The sequence below is a fragment of the Camelus ferus genome, chromosome 2, assembly GCF_009834535.1.
Source record: "Camelus ferus isolate YT-003-E chromosome 2, BCGSAC_Cfer_1.0, whole genome shotgun sequence".
Taxonomy (NCBI): domain Eukaryota; kingdom Metazoa; phylum Chordata; class Mammalia; order Artiodactyla; family Camelidae; genus Camelus; species Camelus ferus.
Genome location: NC_045697.1, coordinates 26,958,572 through 26,979,035, shown reverse-complemented (window position 1 = coordinate 26,979,035; position 20,464 = coordinate 26,958,572). Strand labels below are relative to the sequence as shown.

Sequence of the window (20,464 nt, the reverse complement as noted above, 5' to 3'; positions counted from 1 at the left end):
AGCCTCCCGGGCCCGCGTAACCCTTTACCTGCGCGGCCCGCGCCGCGCGGGGGCCCCGGAGACCGCACCGGCCAGCGGCGCGCACCGAAGAGCACCCCGGGGCTCGGCCTCTACCGCCGACGCCCAGGCTGCGTGCCAGCCGCCCGCCCGCGCTGGGGAACTTTTTGCTGCCCACTTTTCCGTCGTGCTTTTCCTTGGATTCAGGACGTAAGTGGAGGAGATAAATAAGTGCTCTCCCTGGCAAAGAGATCTGCCCCCCACCCCTTATCCCTGTGAACTTGTGTTTCTGTTTCCTCCTCAGCTCTGGCCTTAGCCATTTACACCCATTGTGCGCACAGTTCGCCTGCCTTTATGGGCGGGATGATCTGGGGAAGAGCGCAGACGCCACCAGGTGAGAATTCCCAGGGACGTGGCACACGCTGCACCCCAAGACCACAGTGGGAGTTCAGCGAAGTCATGCTTCCCCGACCCACAACTTCCCTCTCTTCTCCGGGAGTGTTAGAACCTTGGCTGCCACACTGCGGCCACTCTCCTGAGCTCCACGCCCGTGCTTGTTGCAACACCTCAGGTGAGTGGTGAGCTGGTTGCTTTACTCTGAAACAGCACTCAAGGGTTGTAAATTCTTTGCACCTGTGCGCCCTAGTGCGTCAGTGTTGGGCTTGACAGGAAAATGTGTTAAGCAACGGCGCCACCTAGCTTGTCCTCTCCTCTCCCCTTCATCCATTCAGGGAGAGTCAGGATATAAAACAGGATGCTGGAGAAGCAACAGGGCAGGATACTATTGAAAGTGGACGTTCTGCCCTTAGTTCTTAATGCGTGCCAGTGATTCTGGCGCCATTTAACACGGCGACATTTGCCACGCTTTATGGAGGAAAACTCGGTTTTTGAATCTTCCCGCTTGTGCAGTAGCTGCATGCTTGAACATGATCGATTGATGAGGGACGTTATATGCCGTTTTACACCACTTTCTCATAAAACCCTCTGTCACAACAAAGGACCCTCCTGTCTAACTTCTAGTAATGTCCACAAGATACTGGTATGTTTATCAGTTAGGTTATTCTGACCAAAAAGACTGGTATTTATCTTGGGTTCTAAAGTGTAACTCCCAGACTAGCAGAATCAGCATCATCTGGAGGAATTTAGTAAAAATGCAGATTCTTGGGTTCTGCCCAGGACATACCTATGTAGAAACAGCTGGGGCAGAGAGGGTAAAATAATCTGCATTTTAACAAACAGTGCACGTTCTAGTGTGCGAACCACTGCCCTGAGCATGTTCAAGCAGCTGGCTAAGTTTCCCTCATCTACTAAAGGCTGGAGTTCTGTAAAGCCAGAGGTGTTGGTGTTACTGGTAACCTCAGATTACCAGTGTTACATAACTTGTCATGTTTTTCCTACACTGAAACTGAACCTTTTGATGGGTCTGTATGAAGTGTAATCTGTACTTCATGCAGGTTACGTGGAATGCCAAAGGGAGCTCGGAGGGGACCTCCATAAAAATACAGAAGAAAAACCTATGGTTTCTTTATGCATGTGGGGATGAAATGCCATGATTCACTTAGGTTTTTAGGTGTGTTTCGGTTTTCATTGGCATATGAATCATGGAAGACAGGAAAACTAATTTGTTTGAGTGGATTTTTCAGTATAGTTCTGAATTTGTCAATATGATTCTGTTGACTGAAATAAATGCACAGCCTAAAAGTTGAGAGTTATGTTTTATTTGGTGAACATTTCTGAGGACTCAAAACTCCATTCTGAAGAAGAGGTAAACTTTTAAAAAGGTTATAGTATTGGCTTACATTATAACCAAAAAAAGCACCGTATTAGGCATTTTAGACTTTTGAGAAAGAGATAACTGGTTGGATTCTTTATCCTTAGCTCAGATTTGTCCATTGTATGGATAGTCTACTTACAATTGCCCACGTGGGTGTCTTAACTTTTAAACTCTCTGGGTCCAACTTTATCATTTCCCTCATTTTCATCTCCTAACCTACTCATTTTACATTTGTAATTGTACTCTCTGCCTGATTTCAATTGGAACTGGAATTATCTGAGTGTCCCTTTTGTCACCCACCTCTATCAGTGAAGTCCTGAAGCCACTCCTCTTAGCAATTTCACTGCCACTGCCCTAAGGTGAAGTTCTTATACTTTCTTAACTGAATTGCTTTGCTAAAACTAACATTGTAAATCAACTACACTTCAATTAAAGAAACCAAATTAAAAATAAAGAAAGAAAAAGAAAAAAATTTCTTAGACTTTCTATCTCAGATCTTTGCAATAGTCTCTTTACTGGCCTCCCAGCTTCTTGTCTCTCCCATCTCTAGTCCATCTGACATAGTACTGCCCCAGTCATTCTAGAACACCATTCAACTAGACCACTCCCCTTCTCAAAAACTTTTTCACGATTCCCTCTTGGCTACCAAATAAAATTTAACATCTCCACATAGCATCTGAAGTCATCCAAATGTCCTTTGTCTCACCCTGTTTTTGCTCACATAGCTTCCTCCACCTGAGAAATGTCTTTCTGACATTCTGACAGCTAAATCCTGTTTATCCTTCAAGATTCTGCTCTGTCATCTCCTCTAGGCCATCCTTTTTGATTCCCAGTTAGAGTTATTGCTCCTCTGCAGTATATCCTCAGCATCTATCACTTTTATTAACAACTTTCTTTCTTTCTTTTTTTAAAATCACAGTCTGTCTTACCTCTAATTTAGTTGCCTCCTTTAGATGGTAGGATTCTGGAGGGCAGGGGGTGTGCATGGCTGACTTCTCATCCTAGGCATAGCATAATGCCTTGGACATAGCAAGCAGTGTTTGTTGTGCTCTTGCCCCTAGGAAAGCAGGTATTTTATTAAACAGCAGACTTCACGCATATGAAGTGCTTTTATGCAAATAAGAGTGATCCCTTCCTCTACATTTTCTCTGAGAACCGAAAGAAAAGAAAGTGTAGACTTCAACCTCAAGAATTTAGAGCAGAATCCAAGAAGGAATTCCCCAGCATGGGTAATGGGATTGTTTTCAAAGGAAGTACATTTTAAACAGAAGTCAGTCTCAGCCACGTGAAGATCAAACCCAACAGATAATTTCTTCAATTTTTTTAAAATCTGATTTTAAGTTTCTCTGAGGATGTTTCATGAAACTAGATACAAGATTTCACCTGGTTATTTCCTAGTTATCATCACTTAAGCTCTCCATTACTCCTTTGTTTAAAAAAAATTTTTTTTTGGTATGTGTGTGTGGGGAATTCTGAGATTCCAGAGGCAACAAGGGAAAAACGAAAGTGCATATGGGAAGCTTCCCCCTTGGCCCTGCTCTCTCACCTGGAGGCAGTTCATGAGTAGGACGGCCTCTGGGTGACTCTCCTTCCCACCTCTGCCCCAAGCCCCAGAGGGAAGCACACAGCCCTGGCACTCACACAGAGAGCTTGTGTCCTGTTTCCTGTTATAAGACTGTGATATCCTAGAAGGTATAACCTATTTTATCAGCCTCTGTATTCCTGGCAAAATGCATGACCAAGTAAATATTTGCTGAATGAATACTTCAGCTATTGCGGTTATACCTGAAAACCCTGGGAGTTTGCAAAGCCTTCCAGTGAGCTTTAGAGCCTTGCCTGGTCTCTAATCTGCAAGTTAGAAAATATCTTAAAGGTCATTATCAGTAAGTGCCTACTGGATGCTCAAAGCTTTATTTTTATGTGCTTTCAGAAGTTAACAAAAAAAGACATTGGTGGGTATTGAAATCCTGTCCATCTGTTCCTCTGTTTTTAGTTTCTTCATCTGTACATTTGGAATACAGTACCTATCTCATATGGCTGTTGTGAAGATTGCGTGGCTTAATACATGCAAAGCTCCAAAAAAAATGCTTCGTGTACAGGAATAATTATTGTTATTTTTACTGAAGATCTCTTAACTACACCTGCCAAAGTTGGAGGAGAAAAACAAACACTATGCAAATCTAAGCTGTTTATCTTTTATTCATACAAACAATACATACACAAGACTGTACATTGTTTGAAGACTGCAATAATTTTCTAGTGTAACAACTCTGTAACAAAATTTAACTAAATGTAACATTTATGAAAATATAAATCTCTGATTGGGCAATTCTTCCCAACAATACAAAGTTTACATAAAAACATTCAATATGAGCTATCAGTTGCAAACAAGTTAGGAAAAAAATCATTCAAGTCACTTGTTAAACTCTATTGGCTGTTACATAGAACATTCACACACTACATTTAATCCACCTAGGCATTTAATTCTGAGAAATGTGTAGCATGGAGGTCCAACTGATAAGGACAAGAATAAGAATGTGTTGCCTCGAAGAGCTAAAAAAAGCACTGATTCATACAATCTACTCCAGGTGATCTGTACATGGGCTGAGCCTCCTCTGGGCTTCCACCTCCCCGGCTGGTAGCTAGGCCAGGAGGAACATACTGAAAAAGTCTTTCACCAACGAGTGGGGTGTTTATATCTGAATCACATCTCTGTATGCTTATGTGTCAAATTGCTTTCCAAAGTGAAATACAGTTGACTTGGATTCCCTATAGGTTAGATCACTTTGTTTCTTCCATTAGCATTAACAATTAAGATGTCATGCTCTTTTTTTCTCATGTTTCTCCCCAACATCCCTATGAGGGCAACAGCAGAAGCTATCACTACCTTTATTCTGCAGTTTACAAAAACAATACATTTGGGAGGTTAAGGATCTACCTACGGATAGTTGATGAGTTCAAGGTGGAGCTGGACTGAAAGTGAGTCAGTTCCTTGTTCATTATTCTGCCTACACAAGTCACCACTGGCCCTTTCAAATCAAACCAAACCAAACCAAACCATCACTACTGACACCCTTTGGAGAGTTATCCAGGGACATGCCATGAGAAGAATATGGAAGGAAGAAAATCACGTTCCCCTTTTGGGATGTAATATTTTCTTCTAAATAGGTAAAGTAGCTTTTAAAAAACATCGAATACCATTTCACAGCTTCTGCTTTGAAACAGATAAGACTATGAAAGGCTCCGAAGAGTCCTTAGGCAGAAAGGGAGACAGATCAAGAAGGGTGCACACATAGAGTGAGTAGAAGTAAGACAGTAATTTCACACAGGGACAATAAGAGCCTTTGGACACCCTTAAGATCTGTGGAATATTTTAGCACAAAGACAGGCATATTCAGTTTGTCCCAGAGTATTTGGTCATCTATCTGCGTTTTACACAGGACAGAGGAGGAATGAGAGTAAGGCAGATGTCATCCGTATTCCATAGATGGCAAGTCAAGAAAGCTTTCCTTCTACTAAGATTTACTGCAGGGGCCTAGGAAATAATTTACGCTTCTGAACAACTGATTTCTATTGCACAGACTGTTGTTAGTACAATGACAGAAATGAACAGGTGTTTTGACTGAATCTGTAATGCCCTTTCCTGCAACTCTTCTTTACACCCAGCACAAATGGGCATTTCAAAAAGACATGAAAAGATTGTGGTTTCTTATTAAAAGTGTTCTTTTGCAGCCCAGGAAATAGGTTAAAAACCGGATGTTCTGTTATACAGAAACCCTTGCATGCAGTTGTCACAACTGTATTTGAAAGAAGACGGCTGCATGTTCAATAGCCCTGTGATAGTGGTAGGGAGCTCTTGTCCCAGTCCAGCCTGCGGCCTCGCCCTTCATGTCCTTTCTCTCAGGAAACTGGGGGCACACCTGGGCCATTTTGTTACGTTATTTTGCACCTTTAGACCTTCCCTCTGCAGACTGGATTTACACAGTTGTCAGGATTGTAAAATGTAAGGAGAGATTAAGGCTGTGTTTAGTGATCCACACAATCATTTGAAGTCAAGCAGCAATTTCACAATTTCGATCATTTCCTGTAGAGCTAACTCCAGTCCAAATGGTCCGTATATAGCTCGCTCCTCTCTCATCTGCATAATGGGATGAGTTAAGCTGCTTCTTCCCACACAGTTAATTTTAAAACTACCCTCTAACTTCCAGGTGACATAGCCATGTAAATGTGATTTCTAGAAATTCTCTGTCAAGACTTTCTTCCTGGATGAGCTTTGACCAAAAAAAAAAAAAAAACCTAAACGCAATTTCACACATCTGTACATTTCATGAGCACATTAATAATTAATACTGGAACTCTAGCATCTTTCCTGTTTTTTAAGAATGAGTGGTTTATCATCTGGGATACAGAGATTTTTCTTTCTTTATATATGTGAGCAGGAAAAACATTTGTCAGTTGTCAGGGGCATAGCTGTGGCCCCTAGATTCCAGGGCGGAGCACACCCGGTCGTAGCAAGAGTTGTGTTTCCTGGAAGGCGTGGCCTCGTTGGGCTCCGTGGAGTCACTCACTGTGATGGGACTGTCTCTTGCAAAGACCTCAGTAGACTCTCTCCACAGGCAATCCACAGACACTTTGAAACAGTAACGATGGCACTTTGGCCTGGATGCCTGCGTCGTGCTGTTGAAGATCTGTCTGCTGTTTGACGTGGCGATTTTAATTTTCAGCGCAGCATCCACGCGGTCCACCACGGTGTATATCCCTACGCTCCCGTCGTCAAAACCTACAATGATGTTCAGGTGCCTCTGGGAGAGGGCGAGAAAAGTTGGTGTTTTGTAAAGGGAACAAGCACCGATATTTTTGCCGTCGGCCAGTCTCATGACAATCAAACTGGATAGCGCACCGTTTTCATCCTCTTCCTCCCCGTTTCGGAAACAAATGTATACCAGGTAGCGACCGTCTCGAGACAGCCTCTGCCTCCAGATGACCCCAGAGGCATGAACCACCCGTAATTTACCGCTGTGTAAGTCTAGCACGTTGATATTTTCGTCTCCCCTGGAAATAATGCCTAGCTTTCCATTCGGGGAGATTTCAAAATCCTCTAGATTTTTCAGGAAGTTGTTTGGCAGTTGCACACGGCGACAGATCACTTCTTCTGTCAGACTCCAGATATTCACCGTCTCGGCCGATGTGATAAACACGATGATGTCTGGACAGTCGGGGATCAATTTAAAATTCACAATGGTGGTGCCGTCTTCACAGCAAAATTTCTTGGTGATGCTTCCTGTCCAAAGGCTGACTGCCAGCACCTTGCTTTTGGTCATCCCCACCACGAAGGTGTTTGCAGAGGTTATAAAGGCGTTCTGCAGAGTGGTCAGAATGTTGCACACCCTGTGGCCTGTGGCCAGTCTCCAAACCCTGGAGGCGTTTTCCTCACAGAGAGAGACCACGAACTGGTCATTGTGTGTAATTAGCAGCTGAGATATCCTCTGCCCGTTAATGCGGAAGAGGTTTTCCCCGCTGCTGGTGTGCCAGACGTACTGGCTGCTCTTGTCATCCGCTGTCACCATTACGTCTCCTGAGGACGTCAACACACAGTGTTCAACTATCCCTTCGTGCTTAAATACTGCTTCAAGGAACCCACTGCTGAAGTTCCATTTATGAACACAATCAGAGCCATCCAGGGAGTAAATGATTTCCCCCCTAGCAGGCAACACCAGACTTTGGATGGGTTTTCCAGTCTTATCTATGTTTGACATGGCTGTGATGATATCTATGTCCCAGATAGAAAGAACCCCACTGGTTGACAAAGAGAGCAGCATGTTGTGGTGACTTGATTTCACCAGCTTGACTATGGTTCCTGAGATCTCCTGTAAGCTCGCCATACATTGTCCCGTGTCCCGCCTCCAAAAAAACACGGCTGAGGTATTTTCCATGGTCGCGATGATGCAGTCCCCGTTCTTGGACAGCACGGCTGATATAAAGCGTTCGTTGTGTTTAGCTCTGAACTTTTCAGCCACTTTCCACATGCCAGTATCTAAGAGCTCAATGCTGAGGGCTTTACAGATCAGAACTGCACTCTGGTCCTCTGAAAGTTCAATGCTGACCACCTCACTATCTTCTCTTCGGCAGTCAAAGTCATCAGTCAGCTGGGGGTTGGAGATGTCCTCAGTGTTCCAAACAGAGAGGCTTCCCTCACTGTCTACCATTACCATTTCTTGAGCCGTGTCCAAGATAAGAAGGAACTTCACAAACCCACCCGAAAATTCAGATGTCACCGTACATAACTTTTCTCCACTCCCTAAATGAAATATGGTGGTGGTGTTCAGGTACTGTCCACAGAAGGCATAGGCGCCGTCCAGCGAGCACTGGACACAGGTCACTTCATACCAGCAGTGGAACTGGTAAAGGGGCCATCCGTAGAGCAGGTCGATGACAGTGACGTCTTTGCTGGCTTCAAGCCAGGCAAGGGCGTGTTTAACGGACAGTGTAAATCCATTGATGTAGGTGGAGCCGCTTCCATGTTTGGTCCCTTTGATTTCCACTTCAGACAGGAGGCAAGAATTTACATTATCATAAACCAACAAGGTGTTATTTGTTGTAGCCACAACAAGATACTTTTCGTCACTGGTGAGTTTCATGCCCAGGATGACAGACTGGGCTGTCGTGATTTGCCTGAGTAGTTGACGTGTTTCCACGTCCCACGTGCTGATGGAACCATTTTCTAAAGCCGTGAGGACTGTACTGGGGTTAGAGGTGGGCAGAATCTCGGTGACATGCAGGTGACTAGATGACAAGGGAAGACGCTCTGGGCTGTAGGTCACGTCCATGGATGAATGTAATGGCACAATGGAGCAATATTTGGGGCCGTCTTTGTCACATTCTAAAAGAAGGTGTCTGAGTTTAGGCAGGGAACTTACGACAGGCAGCAGTCTTTGCTGAAGCTCGGCGGAAAGGGAGCCGGGGAACGCAACGACCTTGGTTTTGATGCTGCGGAGGGTGCTTGCCAGAAACTTCAGCTCCTTCTCCTGTGAGTAGTTGTAAGCCAGCTCGATGTCAGAGAGCACTTTGTCAAACTGGCCGATCTTGGTCATGGTGTAGAGCCAGCTGAAGTTCATGATGATGCCATAGAGCAAGTCGTCGGTCTTCCCGCACCTCGTCAGGTGGTACAGGAGCTCACACATTTTCCGATGGTTGACGAAAAAGATGTCGGGCTCCAACGGGTTACACTGGAAAACCCAGGGCTGGTCAGGGGCTTGCCTGTCGAAGGAAGCCTGCTCCATGAAGTGCTTCTCCTCCTCCAGCAGGCTTCTGCTCTCCAAGTCAAGGCAGCCATTCAAGTAGGGGTCTTCAAGGCAGAAAGCTTTTCTCCTGCCCCCTGACCAGACGCCCAGAAAGTAGTCTGCCAGGATGGTGTGCATTTCACGCAGGTCACCGCCGTCCTGCAGATACCGCTTCTGGGCTATGAGCTGCAGGTGTCTGTTGGCCCAGACCAGGAGGGTGACATTCTTCACGTGTCTCTCAATTAAGTACCCACTGAGCCCCTCCTTGAGCCTGGCGATGTACAGATAGGGTACTCTCAGAGGATTGTTGGGCCTGGCACACTCACTGAGCTCGTTCATGACCGTGTTGTCGAGGGCCAGCACATCCTCCAGCTCCATTTCACTCAAACCCATTTTGGCCATGGTGATGTAACCAAGAGCCCGGCAGACTAGTTTCTGCCCACATTTCTTTTCCAAGGACCAAAAGAGCTGCTCTATGCTTTCATGGACGGTGACACAGAGCGAGGACTCATCGACGTCTCTGTGAGATCGCCAATGTCTCACCTCCCTGAAGGTCAGGTTCACAAACATGGGCAGCGTGCACTTGGAGAAGGCGTTGTTCACATAAATCTGCTGGCCCGACGTGACCTTCCTCTTGACCCGCAGCAGCTGGTGTTTGAGCACCTGGCTGCACATCTTCCTGTCCCGTGGAACCAGCTCGATGTAGTTGTCTTCTGCGTGGATAAGGCACCGTAGCTTCTGCAGGATCCCGTGTTTGTTGGGCAGCGTGGAGAGGACGATCCGGACAAAGCGGGGAAGGTGAGCTGGGAGCCACCAGAGCTTCCTGGCCTCGTCGCTGTCCGAGAGTTGCTCCAGGGCATCAAATATCACCACGAGAGGCCTCTGCAGCGAAGACTCATTCAGAAGGTTGATAAATAAGTCACGGAGGTCATGGATCTTCTTAGGGTAGCTCTGAACCAGGCACCGGTAGTTAACTGCCAACTGTTCACAAACACTTACAAGAAGAGTCCTGAGATCAGTACTCATGTCTGTGGTTCCTAGAAATCGCACGACTACGACTGGGTCCGATTCTGGTCCTGTGTCTTCATGTAGCCAGCCATAAGCCTAAAAAATAAAGGCCAAGTTTAGAATGGTGACAGAGAGTCACACGGTCACATGCAGCAACGCCTCCTGTCGGCACAGATCGGACTTCTGGTAACCCTGACCGTGCAGAAAGTAGCCTAGAACCGGGAAATGGGAAAACCTGAGATGGTCGAAGAGCTGTTGCAAAGCTCATAGGTGAGACCCTCAGGGCCACTCTACTGAAGGCAATAGAGCGGTGATGACAGTACTAGTCAGTCATAAGGCAGCATTTAGCTGGTGTTCTAAAAGTCACAAAGCATTTCACAAACTGTAAATCTGAATATCTAATATGGTTAGTTTTTCATTACTGAATTTTCATTTCCTGGCACAGTTGTTGGCACATGGTAGGTGCTTAGTAAGTATTTATTTAATGAAAAGATTAAGTAATGATCTACACAGTATATCAATCAAATATGTCCCTTAATTGAGATCACATAAGGCCCTCTCTTTCCCATTCTCTCTCCCTCTCTTTCTCCCTTTTAATTGTAGAGTTAAAGAGAGAAAATATACGAAGAGGGGGCTGATAAGTTTAGTATCTTTCTGTCTGGAATTGCAAGGACAAAAAGGGATATGATCAAAGTATAAAACACTCCAAAACGTATTTTTAGGGAGACAACATCTTTCAGTAACGCTTGGAATTCACCAAGGATGCTCCTTAGGAAAGCACATGTTATTTAATACATTAGAAAGTTAGTTTATGAAACTTGGTTCCTTCAGAAATAGTTCAGGTTGAAGTTAGAATATGTTCAGAAAAGATTCAGGGATGTCAGTTTCAGAACGAGCTGTTAAGGAAAATAAGCAACTCGTGGTTGGTGATCAGCCCCAGCTTTTGCTGCTGACTTGGAGGACGGTAATACCCTGCCACTTTACAGCATCTTTTGCTGGCAAATCAGAAAGAGAACACAATTTGTCCCTACTTGGATGGCTTATGATGATTATTTGCATTGTCCTCCCTCCTCCCAATCACGTGTGGTGGGATGTGTGATGTCTATAAAGAATGGCCCTGCCATCATTAGCTCATGTCCAAGGAAATGTCGGCTGCATGGGAGATAACCTAGAGATGAACACGAGATGCCTGTCTCCATCCTCACACAGGACATGAGGTCACAAGAGGACAGGGTGTTGTTGGTGGAAGTGGCGGCAAGTAGGAGGAGATGGGGGCAGGGGGTAGAAGTTCCCCAGGAGAGAGGCAAGCAGAGCAGAGACAAGGGACCTAGAAATAGGCATGGCTCATATCCAGAACAGCAAGAACTCAGAAAGCCATTTTTCAAGTTGATTAACTGTCACCACGTTCTGCCCACAGGGATCGCTTCTGTGTACAGGCAGATCAGCACACGTCACGTGACTGCCTCCCGTGCTAGACACGTGGGGCTGCATCACATGCACACTGTCCTTCTACCTCCTCCACAAGGAAGAGGCCTCAGAGTGAGTGTGAAATCAACACATGGATGTCTTCTCATTTGATTTCAGTTCCCATGGGCTGCTTGTAACGTTACTATCTTGTTAACTTGGAAAAATTGTAAAGTTTGAGGATACACATACAAAGCAGTGTTCAAAGACAGACAGACACACACACGTACACGCACACGCACACGCACACACATACATTTATTTGATGCAGTGTGGCTCCTAGATGTAAGCCTGCCATTTCATCAGGTGTTCAGTTAAAGCGAGAGCTGCGTGTCCTAACACAAGAAGAAACCAGCACCTGGGCTTGGCAGATTAAGAAATGGTAAATGGACCTTCCTGAGGACTTTTTAAGAGTAAGTTTGATATATCTGGTTGTCACCTGTGACCTTGCTTTGGAACCTAATCACCACAAAAGGTGCAACACAACTGTCCCTGCTCTTGTCCTCAAGATAACCTACCCGAGACAGTGCAGCATGTGATGGATCATGAGAATGTTCACAGAGTTAAAGAAAGCTCCGTTCTTAAGAGAGTAACCACAGGAAGAACAATATAGAGATTCCAAGGTAACGTCAGGATAATATAAACTATCAGATTTGGACATCAAGTGTACCAGGAGGTTAAAACAGGGACTAGTTTCATCCAGGTTAGACTGAGGTCCGAAGACAATAGATAGCACACTCCAGGTTGGAGCTCTGGGCCATCATGCACACCTTGAAAGGGAGTTGTGAAAACCAGTTTTGCTGCCTTTGGCTGACTACCCACCTCCAGTCTGAAAAGGAGATTCAAGAGGCCAAGAAAAAAGTGGGAGATGAGAATGCCGTGGGTCGTATCTATCACCACCACACTCCCAAAGGGAAGGGCTGAGAGATGCGCACCCCTCACTTCCAGCCTAGGGAAGGGGCTGCAATACACCACTTACGGGATGTCCCCTAGGGCTTGGGAGACATGGCCATATGTGTCTGGTAACATCTGAGAAATATGGAGGTTGAGTGACTGAGGCTGGCTAGCTGCTCCTATGGAGGAGTGATGAGAGAGCTGCTGTATGGAACTGAAGTTTCTCAGAGTCAAAAAATGCTGAGTGTTTCCCAGGTATCGGATGTGGGCCAATGGCTAACATGAGCTGACAATGATTTCTGTTGGTTTTGTTTTTCCCAGGTCCTGTCTAAGGGAGTTTGCTAGGTTGTGGAGAGGCTCTTGGCAGAGAGATACTAGAAATGTGTTTCTGGATGTATAGGAGCCACAGAGGTGACCGGCTGGAAGAACAGTGCAGTTGCCTGTATCTAGGGAACCACAGGTGAGAGATGTTCAGTGAGGACCAGAGAGGCAGGGAGTGGGGATGTGGGAGGGAAAGGACCTTTGGGAAACTATGAAAAGGGCTCAGAAGAAATGGGAGGAAGTTTTAAACACCTGCCAAGATGAGAGTACGGAGCCCAGGTCAGAACAGTACTGGTCATTTAGGAGTGTCCTGCCACCCTACCTTTCCTACATCCCCTAAACCACAACCCTATAGGAGTCAGAAGTGTGGTCAGGGTTAGGAACGGGGGGAAGAAGGGCTGTGTGGTGAAAGAAAGGAGACGATGGCCATGTCCGTATTTCCCACTGGAGGTGCCTTGCATGCGGTAGACTTCAGCTGGCAGAGGGGAGATGTAGATTGAAGTTTTCATTATCATCTTAGACGGGACGTACTCATTGCTGAACTGAGATGGATTTAGTGTCCAGAGTGATTGTCTTTGCTCAGAGGGAAGAGAAGAGTTGTGAGATCTGCCCTAGTTTCCATCCAAATGAGAACTAGCCCCACGACACGAGTGTGAACAGCGAGAGACAAAATAAAGCTGTTCTAGAATGGCACCCCGTGAGTCCTGTTCTTTCAGCATAACTGTTAGTCCAGCAAAAGAGAAATGCTGAAATATCCATTCCCAGAAGACCAGTTCAGATAGTAAGCTCAGAAAATGGAAGTGAATTTGACCAACTGATCTTTTCCCCAAAGTAAAAGTTTTTACGGAAACACTCATAAAAGGATAGGCTTTTACCTTCTTTGCTACTTCAGCGAGCAGAAGGGTCTTCCCCGTGCATGGTCCACCATATATAATAAGAGGGTTGATGTGCCCGGTTTTGCTTGGAAGAATGTATTTATGCACTATGTTTAGAGATTCACATTTGTACTCATAGAAGGAGGCGTATGTTTTACATAATGATGAATGCTGAAGGATTTCGTCGTAGAGTGTATCAGTTTCCGTGTCAAAGTTCTGTTGCACTGTTGCCTGAATTATGTCAATCATGTCCTCATAAAATTGTTTACCGAGTCCTTCTATGTAATGATTTTCTATTTCTTGGGAGTAGCCTAGTTTCATGTCACAATGAGTAACAGATGTGTACACTCTCAGATTTGATGATGCAACGATGGTAGGAATAAATTCATCCCTGAGTTTTACCAGCTTCTCTTGGGCTTCTGGGTCCCGAATAATCCTTGGTTCTGCTCCGGTTATATCCATGTATTTTCCCATCTCTGGGATTTTCACGAAACGCTCAATGTTAGCAATTTTCCTAATGTAGCAAACACACTTCTTTAGAAATGCTGGAGTTTGCTTTCCTAGAGCAAAGTCAAACTCGTCTTCTATGGCTGGAAGAAAATATGACAAGGAGTTTATTGCCTAGAACAAAGAAGCAAGGCACCTCCACTCCTGGGACGTAACTCTCAAGTCACCAGTGGTAGTTTATTTTGCTTATAGTGTATAGCAGAGTCATCTATAAAATAATCTCTTAATTCCTTAATTTCCTATTTGTCTTTTCCTAAACAGCCTGGAACTCAGACAAGGGGTTTAAATAAAATTGTTTAATTTCCTCCCCAACCCAAGAGAGAGGTTGAACATAAGCACAAGAAAGAAAGGAAACCAAGTTTATAGTTGATTCTTTTAAGTTCCTGCTTAGCTTCACTCTCAGACTTCAGGGGTTCTAAGAGTGAAGAGCAGGAACAAACCGGGGCCAGGAAAGAATGAGGAAGAGGCCAAATGATGTATCTAGTTTGCTTCTTCCTTGTTCAGCCTCTTCTTTACAATGTGGGTTCACCATTTTGTTTCAGATACATTGCACCCCAGAGAGAGATGTGTAAATAAAAGCGTGTTCAAAATATAGCCATGTGCTGATTATATTTATCCATTATCCATGTCACTGTTAAATCCCATTATACCCATCAGAGTAGGTTCTGAAAAATGACTTAGTGTGTAACTTTATTTCTTCTAAGAAACCACATTGGGTCTTACAATACCTATGCTCACATAAAAGTAAATATACATTCTAAATCATCTGAGATCCCATAAGAACATTTAAAATTGGATCAGTAGTAATAACATCACTTACTTGTGATTTTAGGGAAGAAAAATAAAAATAAAACAATTAAATCAATGGAAATGAATTTTAAGGCAAGGAGTCTTTTCAAACTGGCTGCCTCCCCTCCTGCGTTCCTTCATCCAGTTGGTCTTAGATGAGCATCTACTATGTGCCAGGCGCTCTGCTAGTTGCTTAGGATACAGTGGAGAGAAAACAGAGGATGCTGAGAGAAAAAGCCATTAGGAAGCTGACAGTCTAGTGGAGGATGGAAGACATGAATCATGGAGTCCCACAGATAAGTGTATTGTGATTGTTTTTAGACCCATGAAATCATATTGTTCATTTATTTTATTACTTGCCTATCATTTATTTCCTCCCACTAAAAAAAACAATTAGTTCCAAGGGAGTAGAGACCTTGCTTTCTTGGTCATTGTTGTAGCCTCAGTGCCTGACACACAGGGTGCCCTCAATAAATGTTTGCTGAGTGAGCGACTGAGTGAATGAATGAATGAACAGCTCAACTGAGAAACAGTGGCAGAGTCTGGTCTATTATATCCAGCCTCCTCTGACTTCTTTTAAAGTCCCATTTTCTGGAGATGTCGTCAAGTTAAGTGAAGGCTTACCTTTGAGTTAAAACCAAAGAACACTTGTCTCTCCAGGAGATGGAACCATTTTAGAAAAATTAAGTTTCACCAGGCAGTAAATGCAATTAAATTTGCAGAACCATAAAAGGGAAGGAGTGAATGCCTCTATTATTGAGCTATTCCTTAGTTTACTGAGGTTGTGTAAAAATTACCTGAGAACAGATATCTCTTGGCTTGGCTGTGTTTCATTTTCCCCTTTTCATGCAACAGTTTTACAGCAGCCTTAAATATCTTCTTGATCTCATCTGATATCTCTTGCCAGGTCTTCTCATTCTCAGCATTGCCAGAGGGCTGCATCTATGGAAACATAAAAGTGAGAGATTAGTCTTAAAATCATCAAAGGAAACCCAATACTTAAAAGCAAGAGAACTGTTGTTATTTGAAGATCTACTATGTGCCTTAGTCTGACAGGCACTTAACAGACAGTATCTCATTTCCTCTCCTTAATCCCCTGAAAGTGATGTGAACTCGCCCAAGTGACACAACAATGTGAATCCAGACAGGATTTATTTGTGGGGCTTTCTTAATATAACATGTGTTTCCCTCTTGAGTTTTGATACAAAATCATCCCTTCAATATCCTCTTTAGAGAAGACACAGTTAAAGGGGAGGTGCTCATATGTTACTATTTAATTGTCTTAAGTTGTTTCTTCCTCATTTATTTTTATGATCTTCTAGGAAATAAAACAGGAGGAGTGCCAACCAAGAAAGTAACATTTATAGAGTATTGCTGATGATGATCTTCAAACATTCATTTACTTGGCAACAGTTTATGCTGAAATATCATGTGGGGTTTAGAAAATAACTTAAATTTCCCTAGAGGATCAGGGAATCAAATGAAGAAGGAACAACGAAAGCCAATTAAATAGACGTATACGTGCAAGTGCCCTCAAACCACTGTGTGAAACTGGTTTCTTGAGGTATCATGTTTTTTGACATCTACATTTATCAGCTACTGCCTTCACTCCTGGCATACTTAACTGGGGATGGTTTGGGGCTTACCTCAATATTCTTCTCCATATTCTAGCAGAAAGAAGTAGGTGAAATTAACTTTAACAACATTTTATTTTAACCCAGCATATCCAAAATGTCATCATATTGCATATCATTAACAAGTAATTAATGTAAGATTATTAGTGGAAAAGAATAACTAAATTGTCTGAAATTTTTTTTAAAAAATTACTTTGAAAAATATATGTGAGGAGGAAGAAGAAAAATTGAGAAATCTGGTATGATTTCATTTTGCATGGAGAACATGCTTTATGTTAAATATCAGAATGACAAATACACAGGGTTCTTGAATGAAGAGCTGTTGCTAACCCAGGGCTCTCCCCATCTCGGAGCTGCCTGGGTGCTGAATGTATCAGGGATATTCTGTTTAGAAGAGGAATTGGATATCTATGCCTTCTTTTCTGTCTCTGTAAAAAGGCTCTGCAATGAATAAGCCCACCCATTTTCTCTACCTCCTCCATTCAGTTTCTGAGGACACATAATTGATACATCTGGGAACAAAGATGGAGAAAAGTCAATGATAATGTTTTCATCATACTCATGCATGACTCAACCACACTCCAAGATTCTACATAAGACACAAGAATATAAATTAACAATGTATGAAATGTTAAAGGAAAATACTGAATTAAAAAAAGAGAGAGACTATAAAAGTGGCTAAGCAGATTTTTAAAAGATCACCTCCCCCCAAAAAAACCCTTTCACAAATTAAAAATATAATTGTTGAACTTGAAAACTCAATGCATGAACAGAGTGGACACAGCTGAAAAAGAAAATTGGTGGACTGGAAAAAAGGTCTAAAGTAATTTTCTGGACAGCAGCACAGAAAGATAAGGAAATTGATAATGTAAAAGATAGTTAAGAGACATGGAGGAGGACTGAGGCAGTCTAATGTACATCTAATTAAAGAGCAAAAAGGAAAGACGGGAAGGAATAGAGGAGAGATGTTATTTGATGAGATGATGGTTGAGAATTTCCCAGAACTGATAGACTACATGAATTTGAAAATATAGGAAGCACAACATATACCACACAGCATATGTACGTAGACACATAATAGCAAAATGAGAAAAATATTTTCAGATAAACAGAATTTATCGCTAGTAGACCTTCATTAATGGAACCTTCAAAAGGTATACTTCAGGAAGGAGGAAATGACCCCAGAAGGAAAATCTGAGATGCCAAAAAAGAAAGATGGGTCAAAAATTGGAAGATTTCTTAGCTTTGGATTTAGTTGTTAAAAAGAAATAATGTTCTGTCTACTGTGACTTTTCTGTGGAGGAAACCACCCCTGGATGGCATAAACCGTTTAAAGTTGTGGAGAGAGACACAGTTTGGAGAGAAAGTTAACGTACTGCATTTTTATTGCTTTTCAGCATTTCCGATTTGGGTCTGAGGTAATAAGCTGCAGGCACCGAGTTCTCATCTCGACAGTACCACTCTTCCAGTAACTTGGTTTCCAGCTTCGCCTCTATGGCAGCATCCAAAATCATCTCAAACTCTGAGGCTTCAACTTCTCCAGGGATTCGGATGTTCCCATATTTTTCACCTAATAGTCCCTGTGTATCAACAAGAAATTTCAGTTTAGTGTATCACCAAGAAAGTTCATTTCAGTACTCACATCATATGGCCACTCAATAAATATTAACAGATAGATAACAAGATACATTGTTCCATCAATTGCCTCTTTTAATCATAGTGGATACTTTTTTCCCATGGATTATTTCATAAGTAAAATTAGACCATTTATACTGCATTTATAATTTATAATTATAAATTATAATAAATTTACATACTAAGAATTGAGATTGCAAATCATATCAGACAAACCCCAAATACAAAATTTTGTAGCGAAGTTGTTTTCACAGAGTTTATATACTATAACAAAAATTGTCTATTTTGAGATTTTTTTTGTTTGTTCTTGACAAAGAAAGATGATGTGCTGGACTCTTTGAAATATCAAACACGGATACTCGCAAGCAAAAGAATTGCTTTATAAAGAGTTTACAGTATGATTCTAAGCCCCAGATTTACACAGCTACAAATGAAAGAAGTATGAAATCATGGAATGTTATGTGACTATAAATCCACTGGTAACTGGAAAAAATTCAAAATATAAACAAGATATCATTTTCTCCCTGTTGAACTGGCGAAGGAAAACACGTGCTCAGTGTCGTGTAAGAAAACACCTCTGTAGTGCTGATAAGTGTGTAAACTGATCCAATGTTTTTTTGAAGGGTATTCTGGCAATATGTATTCAAAGCTTTAAAATACATGAGTTTTGACTTCGCCATTTTTCTTCTGGGAATCTGTCTTTAGAAAATAATTAAAGATATACAGAAAGACTTAACAGCATATTTATTCTGAACCTGTTTTACCAGGAAAGAGTTAAACCTATGTGTCCAGCAAATGGGAACATTTAAATACATATAAATATATTTTGGTACCTCTATTCAAAGGATGTACCAAATTATGTTCTACAACTGTATTGATGTAGAAAGATGTTTATAATATATTATTAAGTGAAAAGGTTAAGTTACAAAAGATGTATAAGATGAATCCAATGTTGTATATACATTTTATATATATATGAGAAAGATATATGTATATGTGTAGACATAAACATAACATATACACATAGAGATTTTATAAAAATACACAGCAGGGTTACTAATGGCTATCTTTCAGTGGATGGTTTTAAATTTACTTTGGTTTTATGAATTCATTGCTTTTTTATTAAAACAATTTTTTTTCAATACATGTGTATTATTTTGCAGTGAGAAAAACAACAGGTATTAAAAAATTTTAAACCTAGTGCTGCTGTCTGTACTTCTTTGTGGAACAACACTTTCAAGTCTCCTCTAAGTGTTTGCTTACACCTATGGTTCTCAAAGTGTGGTCCTCAGAGCAGGAGCATCCTCATCACCCGGGAACTTGTTAGGCATGCAAGTCCTATGGGCCCATCCCAGACGTTCTGAGTCAGAAACTCTGGGCATAGAGCTGAGCAATCTATGTTTTAGCAAGCCCTCCAGGTTCCTGAGCTGCTGGCTTAAGCTGACAAAAAAATTAGCTTATAGAGCACCTGGTATTTCAATTAATCTTCAACGCCTTATCTAGTAAAAATAAGGAAGGAACAGAAAGAACTCTAGCACAGATCTATCCTGTCCAAGGCAAGTTTGTCTGCTTTGCAGTCTCCACGGGAGAATTTCTGTTTAATTGGTGGGCGTCCTCATCCTTTCCTCCTGTTGACTAGCACCATTGCCATAAACTTCCAGCCTGGTCTATCCATTGGAAGGTGAACTGTGGTTTGGCTTCCTCACAGGCACTTGTTTCTACCTCTGCAACCCCAGCATTCTTTTCATCTCATGCTGGCAGGTGGGAAAATAAAAGTTCTTGGTAGACATATTTCTAAAATTCATGACCTAAACTCCACTACCCCATGAGGGCAGAGGGCAGAGCTTTTTACTCCTAGCACATAGAAAATATATATTTTTTTAAAAAACCCGATATTTGTTAAATAAATGAATAGACCAAGACAGAGAAAGAAATCCTTTCTTTGTTTGAAATGTCTGCTTGTGTTCAAAGATAATATTTCAGCTCTCAGCAGGTAAAGTAACAATTTGGGAAAGTACCAATTTTGTCAGCAACCTTCACTTGAGCCCATAGTCTCTTAGCAGGTACTGTCTAAACACATCCCTGGTTGGGCCAGGCCCCCTCTGTCTCCTTGGGACATAATTCATCTCATTCAGCTGCTTACTGAAGGTGACTGTGGCTAACTGAACTCACTGTTCCAGGCTCAGGTCTCCTCAGTACTAGCCTCAGAGACCAGGCAGGAAGGAGATACACCTGTTTGTTCTCTTGGGCTGCATAAGTCACTTTGGAAGGGGCTTGAATGAAGGG

At 42.6% G+C, this 20,464-nt stretch overlaps 1 protein-coding gene and 1 long non-coding RNA gene across 2 annotated transcripts in view; one reads left to right on the top strand and one right to left on the bottom strand.

The window, feature by feature from the left end:
* The first annotated feature begins 43 nt into the window (after nucleotides 1-43).
* On the top strand, nucleotides 44-19,378 carry LOC106730451. Its single transcript, XR_001366912.2, has 3 exons — nucleotides 44-207; nucleotides 302-568; nucleotides 17,941-19,378. It is a non-coding gene; the product is annotated as an uncharacterized LOC106730451 (long non-coding RNA).
* NWD2 (NACHT and WD repeat domain containing 2) overlaps nucleotides 3,769-20,464 on the bottom strand; it is a 165,410-nt gene continuing 148,714 nt past the window's right edge. The window contains exons 4-7 of the mRNA XM_006191169.3: nucleotides 17,920-18,123; nucleotides 15,707-15,851; nucleotides 13,614-14,203; nucleotides 3,769-10,155 (exon numbers count right to left, since the gene is read on the bottom strand). Coding sequence (XP_006191231.1) covers nucleotides 6,223-10,155; nucleotides 13,614-14,203; nucleotides 15,707-15,851; nucleotides 17,920-18,123 — 4,872 coding nt within the window. The 3' untranslated portion in view covers nucleotides 3,769-6,222. The remainder of the gene's footprint in view (nucleotides 10,156-13,613; nucleotides 14,204-15,706; nucleotides 15,852-17,919; nucleotides 18,124-20,464) is intronic.